Source organism: Bufo gargarizans, chromosome 3, assembly GCF_014858855.1.
Source record: "Bufo gargarizans isolate SCDJY-AF-19 chromosome 3, ASM1485885v1, whole genome shotgun sequence".
NCBI classification, from domain to species: domain Eukaryota; kingdom Metazoa; phylum Chordata; class Amphibia; order Anura; family Bufonidae; genus Bufo; species Bufo gargarizans.
This window is the reverse complement of record NC_058082.1, coordinates 140,576,823-140,590,447: the sequence shown is the minus strand read 5'-3', so window position 1 is coordinate 140,590,447 and position 13,625 is coordinate 140,576,823. Positions and strand designations below refer to the sequence as shown.

General features: G+C 41.6%; 1 protein-coding gene across 4 annotated transcripts in view; it reads left to right on the top strand.

Moving 5' to 3' along the window:
* The window catches only part of DIAPH3 (diaphanous related formin 3), a 682,618-nt gene that overhangs the window by 435,611 nt on the left and 233,382 nt on the right, over window positions 1-13,625 (top strand). For all 4 annotated transcript variants that reach the window (XM_044286187.1, XM_044286189.1, XM_044286188.1 and 1 more), the window contains one exon: window positions 7,811-7,975. In XM_044286187.1, the coding sequence (XP_044142122.1) occupies window positions 7,811-7,975 (165 nt within the window). The remainder of the gene's footprint in view (window positions 1-7,810; window positions 7,976-13,625) is intronic.

Genomic DNA, 13,625 nt, shown 5'->3' with positions numbered 1-13,625 from the left:
TACTTGTAATAGCAAAGAGGACGATACGGAGCAGTTTACAAGTAAAATAAGGTTCAGCCTTTAGTCGATGTCTATTCTTTTCATAAAAAGACATTATTGAACAGAGAGGTCAGAAAAGATTTCTAGTATTACATAACTTAGTGTTTAACCTCCAGGTCTGTATGAACGCTAACTATTGTAAATGAAGATGCAAGACTGAAATAATTCATAAATCTCCAATTAATATTTTATGGCCCTGAAAAATGCACTAGTAGTTCTAAAAGCACATATTTATTACAAAGAGAATGGGACCTTGTGGTACAGTTCATAAATAACCAAGCAGAATTGCTGCCATTACACTCATTATTAGTCTCATTGGTAGCTTTAAAGGCATGCGTTGTGTAATGCTAATGATGGTTTATGCCATGTGAAGAGTATGTGTAAATCTTTTATTCTGTAGTTCATAACATGGTTTGTCAACGCAGAAGTATCCAGCATTAGGCCCTAAATTATCTCATTTCCTCAATTTACCTCAATTCGCTGGATTCTAGATTCAAAAGGCTATGTATGCCACAAACACTGTTATGTATGGAATTTCATAGTACCCAGTAATTTCCTGATTGTACATTTTTTTATAGCAGGTATGCATTACAACAGCAGCCCGAACCAAAAAAAGTCATAAAGCGACTAATTGACCTATAAAGAAGAATAATGTGAGCTTGGAGAGGAGGAGCAGGGGAGCTTTGTCCATCCCCTATTGTCAATGGTGGTTCCTGTGTTAGGGCTGTTTCACAGGAGCGAGTCAATTGCAGGAATCACGCTCCGTGTGTGATCAGGATCCTCTGCTCTGGACTTGCAGGAGCGCACGGCATTATCATGATTTATAATGCTATGTGTCTCTGCTTGACCTTATTTCTACAGAATCTCCTGACAGCTTTATGTCACTATGATTCTGTGGAAAAAAGGCCATGCAGAGATACATAGCATTATAAATCATGATAATGCTGTGCGCTCCTGCAGGTCCAGAGCGGAGGATCACACTCACACATGGAGCGTGATTCCCGCAATGGACTCGATCTTGTGAAACAGCCCTTATAATTTCTAGGTTTCATTGTACTCCTGCCCTGTGATAATGGGATGACAGACCCATGCATAGAGCACAAGCTAAAATGTAATGTGTGTAAAACCGTAAAGGCCCCATACCTATTATTGTCGGGTGAGCAAGTAGGTTCAGCACTGATGACCAACAAACTAATCTGTGTGTGGAGCTCCCAACTCTTCCCCAATGGATTGTATCAGAGTAGAGAAGAGTTGAGAAAAATTTATTTTTCACCCACTCTTTTTTTGGGAGAGTTGTTTGCCAGAGGACGTTTTGACTAACGGCTATTAAGTGTTTGAGCGCCTTAAGTGTCATCCTACAATATAAAGAATCTAGGGTTGGGAAAAAAAGGTACTGCTTATTTCCATAAACAGCATTATAGGTTGTGTGGTACTGCAGCTTTGTCCTGTCTATCTCCCTGTACACATCCACACGTAGCTTCCTTGGGCATATGTGTAATCTCAATGGGGAGATTGAAGCAAGCTACCCCTGTAAACAAAAGTATTAGGCGTTGATAGTCAGCATGCCACATATAGGGGAGAGTCTCCAAAATGTTCCTTAAGTTCTGCCATAGTTGTGATGATGTGGGAGTCATCGAAGGCTTAGGCTACATGTACACGACATCTGAAAAACAGACGTGTTGAAAGTATTTTTTTAATTTATTTTTTAACGGCCATCTCACATCTGTTTTAAGACCAATGGTAGTCTATGTGGTTAGTCACACGGCAGTGTTATTATTTTTTTTTTCATAAAAAAACGGACATAAAAAAAAATCTAACATTATATTTTGTCTGTTTTTCACTGACCGCCAGCACCCATACAATTGAATTGGTCAGTTTTTAACTTCTGTTTCACAAATGCATCAGTGAAAAAAGTAAATTCATTTAAAAATGCATGTAGCCTTAAGGAGAGGCTTATATGTCAAAAATTCTATTAATTAATTTCCTGTTCTAGTCCTTCAGGCCTTTTTTGTAAATTAGTTGTTGGTTTGATTGCGTGTTCCCTGAGTTCTCTGGCAGATGTTTCTTACATATACAGTGCCTTGCACCCCCCTTGACTTTTTTCGTATTTTGGTGCCTCACAACCTGGAATTAACATGGATTGTTTGAGGATTTGCATAATTTAATTTACAGAACATGCCCACAACTTTGAACGTGTTTTTTTTTTTTTTTTTTTTATTTTTTTTTTATTGTGAAGCAAACAACAAATAGGACAAAATAACAGAAAAATGCAATGCGCATAACTTGACCCCCCAAGTCAATACTTTGTAGAGCCAGCTCCTTCAAGTTGGATGGTTAGTGCTTGTGAACAGCAATCTTTAAGTCTGACCACAGATTTTCTATTGGATTGAGATCTGGGGTTTGACTAGGCCATTCCAACACATTTACATGCTTTAGCAGTGTGTTTGGGGTCATTGTCCGGCTGGATGGTGAACCTCCGTCCTAGCCATAAATCACACACAGAGTGGCACAGGTTTTGCTCAAGAATATCCCTGTATTTAGCACCATCCTTCTTTCCCTCAACTCTGACCAGTTTCCCAGTCCCGGCTGCTGTAAAACATCCCCACAGCATAATGCTGCCACCATGTTTCACTGTGGGGATGGTGTTCTTTGGGTGATGTGATGTGTTGGGTTTGCGCCAGACATAGCGTTTTCTTTGATGGCCAAAAAGTTAAATTTTTGTCTCATCAGACCAGAGCACCTTCCTCCATAGATTTTGGGAGTCTCCCACATGCCTTTTCTCAAACTCACAATGTGCCTTTTTGCTGAAAATAATGGCTTTCTTCTGGCCACTTTGCCATAAAGCCTAACTCTCTATAGAGCGTACGGCTTATTGTCGTCCTATGTACAGATGCTCCAGTCTCTGCTGTGGAACTCTGCAGTCCCTCTCTGTGCTGCCTCTCTGATTAATGCCCTCCTTGCCCGGTCTGTGAGTTTTGATGGGCGGTTGTCTCTTGGCAGGTTTGGTGTTGTGCCATGTCCTTTCCATTTGGTTATGATAGATTTAATGGAGCTCCTGGGGATCATAAAAGATTTGGATATTTTTTTTTATAACCTAACCCTGACTTAGCCAGGTCCATAAATATTGGGACATCAACACAATTCTAAAAATGTTGGCTCTATACACCACCACAATGGATTTGAAATGAAACAAACTAGATGTGCTTTAACTGCAGACAGTCAGCTTTAATTTGAGGGTATTTGCATCCAAATCAGGTGAGCGGTGTAGGAATTACAGCAGTTTGCATATGTGCCTCCCACTTGTTATGGGACCAAAAGTAATGGGACAATTGGCTTCTCAGCTGTTCTATGGCTAGGTGTGTGTTGTTCCCTCATTATCCCAATTACAATGAGCAGATAAAACGTCCAGTGTTCATTTCAAGTGTGCTATTTGCATTTAGAATCTGTTGTTGTCAACTCTCAAGATGAGAGCCAAAGAGCTGTCACTATCAGTGAAGCAAGCCATCATTAGGCTGAAAAAACAAAACAAACCCATCAGAGAGAGAGAAAAAACATTAGGTGTGGCCAAAACAACTGTTTGGAACTTTCTTAAAAAGAAGGGATGCCCCGGTGAGCTCAGTAACACCAAAAGACCCGGAAGACCACAGAAAACAACTATGGTGGATGACCAAATAATTATTTCCCTGGTGAATTAAACACCCTTCACAACAATTGGCCTGATCAAGAGCACTTTCTAGGAGGTAGGTGTATGTGTGTCAAAGTCAACAATCAAGAGAAGACTTCACCAGAGTGAATACAGAGGGTTCACCACAAAATGTAAACCATTGGTGAGCCTCAAAAACAGGAAGGCCAGATTAGAGTTTGCTAAACGACATCTAAAAAAGCTTTCACAGTTCTGGAACAGCATCCTATGGGCCGATGAGACCAAGATGAACTTGTACCAGAGTGATCGGAAGAGAAGAGTATGGGGACGGAAAGGAATTGCTCATTATCTATCAGTAATGCATGGTGGTGGTAGTGTCATGGCGTGGGCATGTATGGCTGCCAATGGAACTGGTTTTCTTGTATTTATTGATGATGTGACTGCTGACTAAAGCAGCAGGATGAATTCTGAAGTGTTTCGGGCAATATTATCTGCTCATATTCAGCCAAACGCTTCAGAATTAATTGGATGGCGCTTCACAGTGCAGATGGACAAAGCATACTGCAAAAGCAACCAAAGAGTTTTTTTTTAAGGGAAAGAAGTGGAATGTTATGCAATGGCCAAGTCAATCACCTGACCTGAATCCGATTGAGCATGCATTTCACTTGCTGAAGACAAAACTGAAGGGAAAATGAACTGAAGACATTTGTAGTAGAGGCCTGGCAGAGCATCACCAGGGATGAAACCCAGTGTCTAGTGATGACTATGCGTTCCAGACATTAGGCTGTAATTGACTGCAAAGGATTTGCAGCCAAGTATTAAAAAGTGAACGTTTGATTTATGATTATTATTCTGTCCCATTACTTTTGGTCCTGTAACAAGTGGGAGGCACATATGCAAACTGTTGTAATTCCTACCCCGTTCACCTGATTTGGATGTAAATGCCCTCAAATTAAAGCTGACAGTCTGCAGTTAAAGCACATCTTGTTGTTTAATTTCAAATCCATTGTGGTGGTGTATAGAGCCAAAAATGTTAGAAATGTGTTGATGTCCCAATATTTATGGACCTGCCTGTATGCTTCTCCCTTATGTGTCCAGAGAGTTCCTTGGTGTTCATGGCAGTGTTTGGTTAGTGATGCCTCCTGCTTAGGTGTTGCAGCCTCTGGGGCCTTTCAGTAAAGGTGTCTATATGTAATGACAGATTATGTGACACTTAGATTGCACACAGGTGGACATCTTTTCACTAATGATGTGACTTCTGAAGGTAGCTTTTTATGGGCTTCCTAACAAAGGGGGTGAATACCAATTTTCTGTTTTCTAGTTCTAAACAATACTTTTATTTATATATTTTTCCCATTTCACTTCACCAACTTAGACTATTGTGTTCTGATCCATCACATAAAATTCAGATCAACAAAACATTGACCTTAAACGGAATCTGTCACTAGCAATTTACCCAAATTTTTTTTCACGAGTCTTGTCATTTCTTTAAAAAAAAATCAATTCTTCTGATATGCAAATGACGGTGTAAGGAGCCCAGAGGGGCGTTATTCTTTCTCCACTAATAACGCCTCCAAGTTCATCTAAATAGCCTCCCAGAGGCACGGCTAAGTGCTCAACACCCCCCTCCTCAGCGCCGCGCTCTGCTGCAAACACCCCGATCGTCCTCTTGCCGGTGATATCATAAATCCTGCGCAGGCGCAGTGCCGTCAGTCGTCTTATCATAGCGCAGGCAATTGCCGGCACTGCGCCTGCGCGGGATTTGGGATGCCGGCGAGAGGAGCATCGGGGTGTTTGCAGCAGAGCGCGGCGCTGAGGAGGGGGGGTGTTGAGCACTTAGCCGCGCCTCTGGGAGGCGATTTAGATGAACTTGGAGGCGTTATTAGTTTTCAAACTTAGGCGGACACGGCACTTCAGAGGGGCGTTACTGGGCACCGTGGAGAAAGAATAACGCCCCTCTGGGCTCCTTACAGCGTCATTTGCATATCAGAAGAATCGATTTTTTTAAGAAATGACAAGACTCACAATAAAAAGAATAATAAAGATGGAAAAAAAGGTACTTTATAAAACATGGATTCATGAAAAAAAAAATTGGGGTAAATTGCTAGTGGCAGATTCCCTTTAAGGCTGTAATGTAACAAATACGAAAAAAGTCAAGGGGGCTGAATACTTTTGCAAGGCACTGTATGCAGTATTTAGCTTATTACCTTACTAGTCAGTTTTATGTGTATTTTATTCTATGTGGCTAGCATTAGCTGTAATGGCTAAAATATAAAGACAAGCATGAACCAGTCAGGATGCCTCTTACCATAGCGGTCATGTTGTGTGGGAAACGATGCTGCGGGGCTATTTGTAGAAGAGATTGATTCCTTTCAGTTCTGATCATTGAAATCATGGCTTACTATTAATACTGAAACAGTCTTGATATTCTTAGCTCCTCAGCACCTGACAGAAAACTTGTGAGTGATGGTATTTTCTGCAGTTCGGCTCCGCAGCATGACAGCTCAATAATACAGTGCTTATTACAAACATGACAGCTAATGTACCTGCTGGTTTAATTTTTATTGTAATAGATGCAAAGACCAGTAGTATCTTGAGATGTGATTTGTTACTATTCATGATGACATGCAATTCTTAACGTAAAATGTAAGGTAATATAAGTTTCAAAAGATGATTTAATTGTACAAAGTTTTGTGGGAAGCACAGCTTCTGACTGGTTTACATCCTACAAATGGCAGAGATGACTGTGTTTACCACTGTACATGCTTTTCCTGATAACCTGCCCATAAATACAGATCCCTTAAGTGCTTTGTAATTGCCAATCCCAAATTAATGTTAATGGCACCTTTCCAGGGGTGAGATTTATGTGGCAGCAATTGACCAGTTAGTTCTTGAAGTTGATGTGTTGGAAAAAGTTAAAATGTGTAAGGAACTGAGCAGCCTTGATGAGAGCCAAATTGTGATGGCGAGACGAATTGGTTAGAGCACCTCCTAAAGACCAGGTCTTTGATTTTTTTTTTTCTGCCCCCAGTATGCAGTGGTTAGTACCTACTAAACATGGGCCAACAGAGGACAACTGATAAGTTGTGGTCTCTGAAGATTAGTGCTTATTGATGCATGTGTGGAGCAAAGACAAGTTCACTTAGTCAATTCCCAAGGAAGAAAAAGTTAATGCTAGCTCATAAAAAGATGGTAGAACACAATGGTTCTCAGTTTTCTGTATATTTTGCTGATTAGCTGCAGATCCGTTGAGTTCCCATGCTGGACCCAGTTCACCTCCAGAAGTATCTACGGTGGTATGTTAGCATCAGAACTGGACGATGGAGCAGGTAGAAGGTGGCCAGATCTGATCATTCACACCGTCTTTGACATCATGTGGACAGAAGTGATGTCATCAGCATGCACTGATGAAAGAAACAACCCGGCAGAGGCAGTGTGATGTTTTGGGCAATGTTCTAATAGCATTCTTGTGCTCTTACATGTAAGATACAGTAACTGTCAGCCAAATGCTCATTCATCCTATGGCCGTCTCTTCTGATCAAGCATGCATATTTTGTGAATGCAGAGAGTGGAGCAGCTTATCTCCCCATTAACAAAATGATTAAGCAATTGAATCCAATGTACCTGATGCTTATCAAAGTAATTCTGTCCATACACATTAGATGAGTATCTTCTGATACTGACTATTTTCAGTTGAGTCGACCATCTAAAGGTCTCTGCAGTCTCCCTGATTGCTGAAGTCGGGGGGCCACCATACTCATTAGACGGTTGTCCAAACTGACCATCAGCATGTTCAGTCTATACACAACTAATGTGTTTGCCCAACTCTGATACGTACCACCTGCAGACCAAGAACATCACTTGATGGTAATAACATTCCCTGACATCATTGGCCTCTTTCAGTGCTAAGCAAAAAAATGTTCAGAAATGGTCTGAAGAACGTGACAAAGAGTTCAAGGTGTGTGTGTGTGTGTATATATATATATATATATGTGTGTGTCTTCTATCAATAACCTGCTAAATACTGTACATCTTGGTTGTATGCAGTTCATAGAACTGATTATACGGCTTGTTAGTTCTACATATGTGTTTCTTATTCCGTTAGTATCTGCCTTAACAGCATTTCACAGTTTTGCTGTATGCGCAAGAGAGCAATTTAAAAAGCTGTCACGAATGTATGAAAACATGGAGAAGCTCTATCAAAGTGTCATGGAATTTTACGTTCTGGATGCAAAGAAGGTTTCTGTGGAGGAATTCTTTACGGATCTGAATAACTTCAGGACCATGTTTGTGGTACGTAGTTTTTTGCTTTTTGTAGTTTTTAATTAATTTTCCACTGACATTTCATTAAGGCAATACAAACAACCCTGCAACACCATCAAGTGAGCGAGGCTGCCATGTGTCTTACTAATGTAAAAATGAATTATCTTCTATACACAAAGAGAGAAAACTGACATAAACAAGCAAAAACCTAAAAGGCATTGTAGCATTTCAGCCCACTATTTAGTGGGATGGGGCCTTATATAAGAACTGACATAATAGTCATGTACAACATGCTAAAGCCTAAGCTACTCACTAATAACCACTGTATAATTGGGGAAACACAGGCATATGTCAGTTTAAGCACATTACGTTTATTCATCATTTCATGAATGTTCATCAATTTGCTAATATACTTTAGGCATCATTTATGAAAAAATATACACTTTTTTGTTGGCGTATTTAAAGGTGCTTTGCAGCAAAATGTGTGCCTTTTTCCCCATGTACACTACTTTCACTTCTTTTCTCAAATTCCCGGAAAAGGTGGTGGGGAAGAGGACAGACCCATCTCATTCATCATTTTCTACTGCTGTTTTTGGCATAGATTTAATCTTGTTGAACGGCCGCCGGATCATGGACCTTCGTTATGTAGAGGTCGGCACTTCTACATAACTTAGGTGTGTCAAGCTGCAGCGCACAGGGATTGGCGTCTAAATCATCTATTGTGTAAAAAGTCCTCAAGATCTCTGCTTACTGTAATTGAGAATTTTCGTAGTTTACTTCCAAATGACAAATATCTGTCCTGGTCATATAACGGAAACTCAGATATGGTACATGTGTCACTGCACGTCATATAATTTGCTGTGCATCTGTGTGTCACCAGGATTTCTGGAGGTGAACAATGATGGTTACCATTCAATGAATGCAAGCAGAGATCTTGACAACTTTAAGCAATTAAAGCACTAATGTGGGGACTTTGTCCTTGGGTTTTTGCCAGTATTTTGGAGCAAAAAAAAGTTGCACATTTTGGTGGATATTTGTACAAAAATGTACAACTTTTCTCTCCTGCCACTTTTGACAAAGGGGCAGGGATAGGAAATTGTGGTAAAGATTTAAGATCATGTAAATTGTAGCACAAACCTAGGCCAACTCATTGCAGGCATTGATTATATGTTCCCTCTTTAGAACAGTCCAAGAATCTCCAAATTTAGGCGTGTGCCTATTAACACGTTTGGTGTATTTCACTAGGACAAACAGTTTAAGGTCTCATGCACCAAACGTATTTTCTTCCCACGTCTGTTCCAATCTTTATTTTATTTTTGCGAACAGTATGCAGAACCATTAATTTCAATGAGTCCGCAAAAAAGCGGAAGGGACAAGCTGTTCTGTTCCACAAATTATGGAATGCGCAGACTTCCGTATTTTTTGTGGGTCCGTGTTTTGCGGACAGAAAAATACGTATGGTCGTGTGCATGAGCCTTAAGGCTGGTATATGAAATGCCAGTGTTAGGGTACGGCAAGTTGGTGTAAATGCTGTGGGTTATCCACACTGGCATTTTTGTTTGAAAAACGTACATAATTTACAGTACAAGCAAAGTGGATGAGATTTTAGAAATGTGGAGAAAACCTGCAGTGTAAACTGACTTGCGCTGTGAGGATTCAGTTTGCACCATGTCAGTTTATGCTGTGGGTTCTACCCATGACCACAGAAATCCCACTGCAAAAAACGACCTATTTAGCTATTTCCAGGACGTCCTCCCTGACAGCACATGGGAGGATGTCCATCCCCATCTCTGTAGGGACAGGAAGTGAGACAAGTTTAAACCCCCCCCCCCCCCCCCATTCACCAGTGTCTTCCTGTCTCTACAGCGATAGGGAGTGAGCTCCCATGCAGGGGTTCTCCAGCGCACCTCATCTTACCTTTTTGGGCCACGGTAGATGAGAGGCTGAGGCCGCCTCCCCTCCGGCTCTTTGCTCAGCGGACGCCTTCTCCTCCTTCACCCAGGTGACTGTACACGTGACTGCAGCGCCTGATGTCACTTCCGATGTCAGCGCACGTACTGGAAGTGATGACAACAAGATGGCGGTGCCCAGCTAGTATGTTGGAGACTAGAGTTGAGCGGACACCTGGATGTTCGGGTTTGACTGGTTCGGCCGAACCTTACAAAAAAGTTCAAGTTCTGGACCCAAACTTGACCCCGAACCTGAACCCCATTGAAGTCAATGGGGACTCAAACTTTTGAGCACAAAAATGGCTGTAAAAATTTCATGAAAAGGGCTAGAGGGCTGCAAATGGCATCAAAATGTGGTTAAGAGCATGGCAAGTGCTCTGCACACATATGTGGATAGGGAAATGACTTCAAATAACATAAAATATGTAAAAATTTTAAAAATAATAATCTTGATCTTAGAGGACGAGGTCCATATGGAGTAGGAGGTTGAGGAGCCGGTGGAAAAGGGCGTGGAGGAGGAGGAGGTAGCCAACACTGGTTTTTGGTTTACATTTTTTAGTTTTTTGTTTTAAAATATGGTATACCCCAAAACATTGGGAAATATAACCTGTTATAACCCCCTCCAGCTGTGCTAAACACACGTTCAGACAATACACTGGCTGCAGGGCAGGCCATCACCTCCAAGGGGTAAAGGGCAAGCGCAGGCCATGTGCACAATTTGTAGACCGCAAAAAAATAAGTGCTATTATTGTCCACATTACAGGCAAGTATAGGACAGTTCTATTATGGGCTGAATGTTCCATTCCGCAAAATATGAAGTGCACACTGCCGGTATCCGTGTTTTGCGGACCGCAAAACATGTAACAGTCGTGTGCATGAGTTGTTTTCCACATAAACGTACCAGTAAGCATAAAATCTGCAACAAAAGCACCACAAATAACACACCAAAACGGTAATAAATAGTGCAGATTTTGGTGCAGGTTTCATTAGAATTTTCTGCACACAGATCTGCACCGTGTGCCGGTATCCGAAAAACGTCAGCTCCAAGTATGAGCTGAAGGCTTCTGGGAAATTTAAAAAATGCAGGACCCACAAGCGTTTTCTCTGCCTGCAGTTTTGTTTATTTTTTTTGTCTTTCTACCATTTCAAAAATGCAGCTGTGGTGTTTATTCAGGTTTTTTTTGTATCTCTTTCGCATTCGGTAAAAAAAAAAAGAAAAAATGCAGTTCACACCCACAAAACTGCAGCAAAAAATGCAGGTCAACAGAGCAAGCATTTAGAAAACAGCTATTGAAGATGTATGTTGTGCCATATAAACTCCGCTACGTCTCTAATATGTGAATGAAGTAAATATCGGATGGTAATGTGCACAGATCCGGTTTTAATGCTGCTATAAAGTGCTGGTATTACCCCTGTATAGCAGTACAGAGCCATGCTGAGACATCTCCCATAGTCACAAAATCGCAGTACAGACAATAACACCGGAAACATAAGCAGTCTGCTTGTTTTAACACACTAAATATATATGTAAATGAAGCCATGCTAAATCCATTAGACCGCTATTGTGAGCAGCCCAAAGCTTAACTGGAAGTCTGAGTCTGGGAATTTAGCAAGGTTTCATGTTTCAACTTTGGAATAAATTGCATTGAAAACCATTACCGGGGAAGTCATATAATATGCTTTACCCGGTGACAAAATATGGCTTTATCAATAGTCTTCCTGCTCTTTCTTCTGCTGATAAGGTTTTATATAAAGGGGGGCTCATGAAGTCAGTATTATTACCTCGGTGGCCCTTGCTGCTGAGTGTACAAACACAGAAAGTGTAAAAATAATTTACAATTAGCAGATCCGTTCGGAAGATGTGAAGCGCGCACCGGAAATATATGATTGTGCTTTCGGGCATATCAGGATCCATCTGGAGTTTGGGAAAGCGTTATTTACGATCCATATTATTTTACCGTCTCGGTCTATAGCTGTGAGCACACTGTATTTCCCCTTTACGTACAGAGTCATAGTCTGAAAAAAACACAAAAGCTTTCCTAAGCGAGTTGTCAAAAAAGAAGGATTTCTGCCCCGTCAATAATATAAGTGGACCTCCGCCATTCTTTACAAGTACTAGCCGTCCCACTTTCACCTTTAATCAGCTATTTAATATAATTTTGTGCCATACATAATTTCCCGAGAAGAATATAATACAGCCACACGGCTGGAGTTCATAGAGCGCAGTGTGTCATGGTAGAATTATGGAAGAAAGAATTCACAAGCAACAATGCTGAATGCACCATCAAGATACAAAGACACAGGAGGACTCGGGATTAAGTACTAGAGCTGCCTCTGTGTGCCTATAAATGGAACATAATGACAGACATTTAAACATGTTCTTCTATATGTATCATTGTTGAACCTTTGTGCTGTATTTTATGTTGGTGGCCACGTTTTATTTAAATTATATTGTACACGGTGTTTGTGCATGAATACACCGTACTCCATAGAAAATGCCTGGATCTTCCAGAATTGTTTACAGGGTGCTGTATAGACAATATATACAATATTCTGTTTGCTGAAGAACATTTAGGGGACCACAGCCTCCTGAACCTGGGCATGTTTGTGTCCTCTCAGAAGACAACTACACCCGTCTAATGCAGGGGAATAAGGCTCTCTTCTCTTCTTAGTGCCTGGTATTACTATGGAGGGCAGTGTTGGGCTGCCACTTTGTGGTTGGTACTTAAAGGGGTTGTCCCACTTCATTAAATAGGATTACATTAAATCATTACCCCCCCACTGAACATTTCTTCTAATACATGTCATTAAAAAAACATAGCATTCAGCCTAAAAACGCTCCTTTCACTCCCCTTTGTTTGTGCTGGTATCCCATGGATACGGCCGCATCCATGCCGCACCTGCGCACTGGTAACTATTGCGATCCTACAGCCGGCCTCTCACTCACACTGTGAGCGCGCACGTCGCATAGTTCTGCGCATGCGCGGGCGCCCGATCATATCAATGTATTACTGTTTTCTTGTAGCAGGAGGGAGCGCACAGCGTCATAGCAACCGAGGACGCCGTGCGCTCCCTCCTGCCGCCGGAATACAGTGATACACTGCTATGATCTATAAGAGATGATGACATGATGTGCTGCTAATAAACATTGAGTGCGCCCCCCCCCCCCCCCCAGTATAATAAACATTGAGTGAGGCCCCCCCCAGTATAATAAACATTGTGCGGCCCCCCCCCCCCCCCCCCCAGTATAATAAACATTGGTGGCGCAGTGGGAAGTGCCAATGAAGGTTAAAAAAATAAATAAAAAATTAACTCACCTCCACCAATTGATCGCGCAGCTGCCGGTCTCCTGTTCTTGCTTCAGGACCTGTGGTGACGTCACTGAGCTAATCACATGGTGATGGATCATATGATGTACCGTGTGATGACCACAGTGATGTCACCACAGGTCCTTTGACAGGTCCTAAAGAAAGAACAGGAGACCGGCAGCTGCGCGATCAATTGGTGGAGGTGAGTTAATTTTTTATTTATTTTTTTAACCCTCATTGGCACTGCCCACTGTGCCACCAATGTTTATTATACTGGGGGGGGGCCGCACTCAATGTATATTATACTGGGGGGGGCGCACTCAATGTTTATTATACTGGGGGGGGGGGCCTCACTCAATGTTTATTATACTGGGGGGGCCGCACTCAATGTATATTATACTGGGGGGGGGGCGCACTCAATGT